At 40.3% G+C, this 2,459-nt stretch overlaps 1 protein-coding gene across 1 annotated transcript; it reads left to right on the top strand.

The window, feature by feature from the left end:
- Window positions 1–988: 988 nt before the first annotated feature.
- On the top strand, window positions 989–2,256 carry LOC111902775 (LOB domain-containing protein 37). The gene is made up of 2 exons (XM_023898589.3): window positions 989–1,317; window positions 1,500–2,256. The coding sequence occupies exons 1-2, from the start codon at window positions 1,134–1,136 to the stop codon at window positions 2,006–2,008; spliced, it is 693 nt and encodes a 230-aa protein (XP_023754357.1). The 5' UTR covers window positions 989–1,133; the 3' UTR covers window positions 2,009–2,256.
- Window positions 2,257–2,459: the final 203 nt, after the last annotated feature.

The raw sequence follows: 2,459 nt of genomic DNA on the forward strand, positions 1-2,459 counted from the left end.
TTTAGCGAGGGGGTAGAATTTGAGGTAGTTACGACTATTCAACTTTTGGTTCAAGAATTCCTCCATGTTCTTAGCGTACATTTTGATTTAAGGATTTTTAACTAGGTTTGATTTCATCCCAGGCTTATTGTATTGATTTTTTTATAATCTTGATGGATTGGAGAAGGTGAAGCTAGAGAAGATTGATGGATTCCTTTGATATTTGATTCTGATTTTGGGTGTTTTTGTTAGTAGATTGTATTTGTGTTTTCGGTTAATCGATTATATATGGGTTCTTTTTGTAATTAGATTGTATATGAGTTTCATTGATTTAATGTTTACTTGTTCATTAATTGCTCAGGTAAGATAAAGAACTGATGAGTTGCAGTTGAAACGTTGGATGGAAGATAGTCTTACCGGAGAAGCAATGAGGTTGAGGGGTGGGATGGTGAGGTCCGATGAGGTGTTTCCGACAAAGATATAGGAAAGAGTTGGGAAGAGAGTAGTTGCGGGACCCATCTATGTTTAGTAATAAATATTAATAACTATTTAAATAACAAAAAATAAAAAAAAATAGAAAAGGGCATTATGGTCTTTTGAAGTATGGTGAAGACTAAGCATGCAACAAAAAGAAACAATAAGGACGATCCGAGTTAAAAAAAAATTTAGAGACCAAAAATACAAATTCCTCGAAACCATAGGGACCATTCGGATAAGTCACCGTAGAATGTAATTTGATTGAAAAGTAAAGTAAAAGTGAATAATAAGTGATATCTGAAAGTGAAAGGGCATCAAAATATTATCCAATAAGCAGCCAAAGATAGAAGCGGAGGTAAATCTCCGCGAAAACACGGAGCCGCTCTCGCCCAATACTTTGGAATCCACCCACTTTCTTAACCCAACCATGGTTAACTTAACCCTAACACCCTTCCTTTACAAATTCCCTTCTCCCCTCAATTTTCCCCATCTCTCCTCTCGGTTTCATTTCTCCACCTCCAAACCTCATCCTCTCTCTCTCTCTCTCTCTCTCTCTCTCTCTCTCTCTCTCTCTCTCTCTCTCTCTCTCTCTCTCTCTCTGTATATTTGTCGGCAAACACCACGCACACACACACACAAACACAGAGAGTAAATCTGAAGTACCTGGCGTTTCAACCATGAGTTGCAATGGATGCCGAGTCCTCCGAAAAGGGTGCAGCGATAGCTGTATTCTCCGCCCCTGTTTGCAGTGGATTGATACTCCTGAAGCTCAAGGTCACGCCACCGTATTCGTTGCCAAATTCTTCGGCCGCGCCGGTCTCATGTCCTTCATCTCTGCCGTTCCTGAAACCCAACGTCCATGTAAACCACCTCACCTCGCTCAAAAACTTGCTTAATTTTAGATTCCAAACAACTGTTTGTGTGTGTCTGTGTGTTTGTTTCGGTAATTTAAAGTAGATAGTGCATGACAAATTCAATGCTAGGGTTTGGAAATTGGAGTCGTTTTACTTTTTGACTTACCTAAGTTTATTTTGCATCTACAGCTCTTTTTCAATCGCTATTATTTGAAGCTGCCGGTCGGACGGTGAATCCAGTCAACGGAGCAGTCGGACTTTTGTGGACAGGGAACTGGCACCTGTGTCAAGCATCGGTGGATACAGTTCTCCGAGGCGGCACTTTACGCCCGATCCCGGAGCTTAGCGACGGATTCCCGGCGATGCCAAAACTCGGTGATTCCTCGGAAATAGATGTAACTCGCTTTGACTTGCTCGAACCTCAGGATCCGGTCACACATCCGCGGTCGAAAGTGCAGAAGCGTCGGCGAGCCGGTGAGTCGCCATCAAACATGACACAATCGCACGATCTTGAACTCAATATAAATCAGAGCTTTACAGCTGTTAAAGGCTTCCCTGAGAAACGGCGGCAGGGAAGTCCGTCGATGAATTCTGAAGACTCCGTGACTACAACGTGTTTGGGCGGCGCCGGTGGGCTTGGAGAGTATAGTTTTACTCAAGGAGGAAGAGAAGTGCATCTGCTGAATCTGTTCAAATGATGAGTTGTAGCGTAAATTTTGATCTGGAAGGAAATATGTTTGGTCGGATTTTAGATTCCGGCGACTTTTTGTAGTTCACGGGCACAGGATTTCCCTCCGTCTGAGATTTTGTTTTTTGTAAGGAGGGGAAAATGAAAGTTCGCCGGTGATTCCCATTTACATCTTCTGTTAAATCTCATTGTAGCAAACTTGAGACTTGTAACCGGAAAATAAATTATTTGTTTTAAAACAAAAACGTTTTCCTTAAATTTTCACTTTTCAGTAAAAAAAAGTAAATTTTCCTTGTTTTTGTTCTACTTAATATTTTAATATTTTTATTATATCATATAATTATTTATTTATTTATGCTTCAATTTATTATAACCTTTAGACTAAACTACACAAATGGTCCTTGTGGTTTGCTGAAAATTGTCATTTTGGTCCAAAAAGGTTTGGATTAGCGCCACAAATC

Source organism: Lactuca sativa, chromosome 2, assembly GCF_002870075.4.
Source record: "Lactuca sativa cultivar Salinas chromosome 2, Lsat_Salinas_v11, whole genome shotgun sequence".
Classification (NCBI taxonomy): Eukaryota; Viridiplantae; Streptophyta; class Magnoliopsida; order Asterales; family Asteraceae; genus Lactuca; species Lactuca sativa.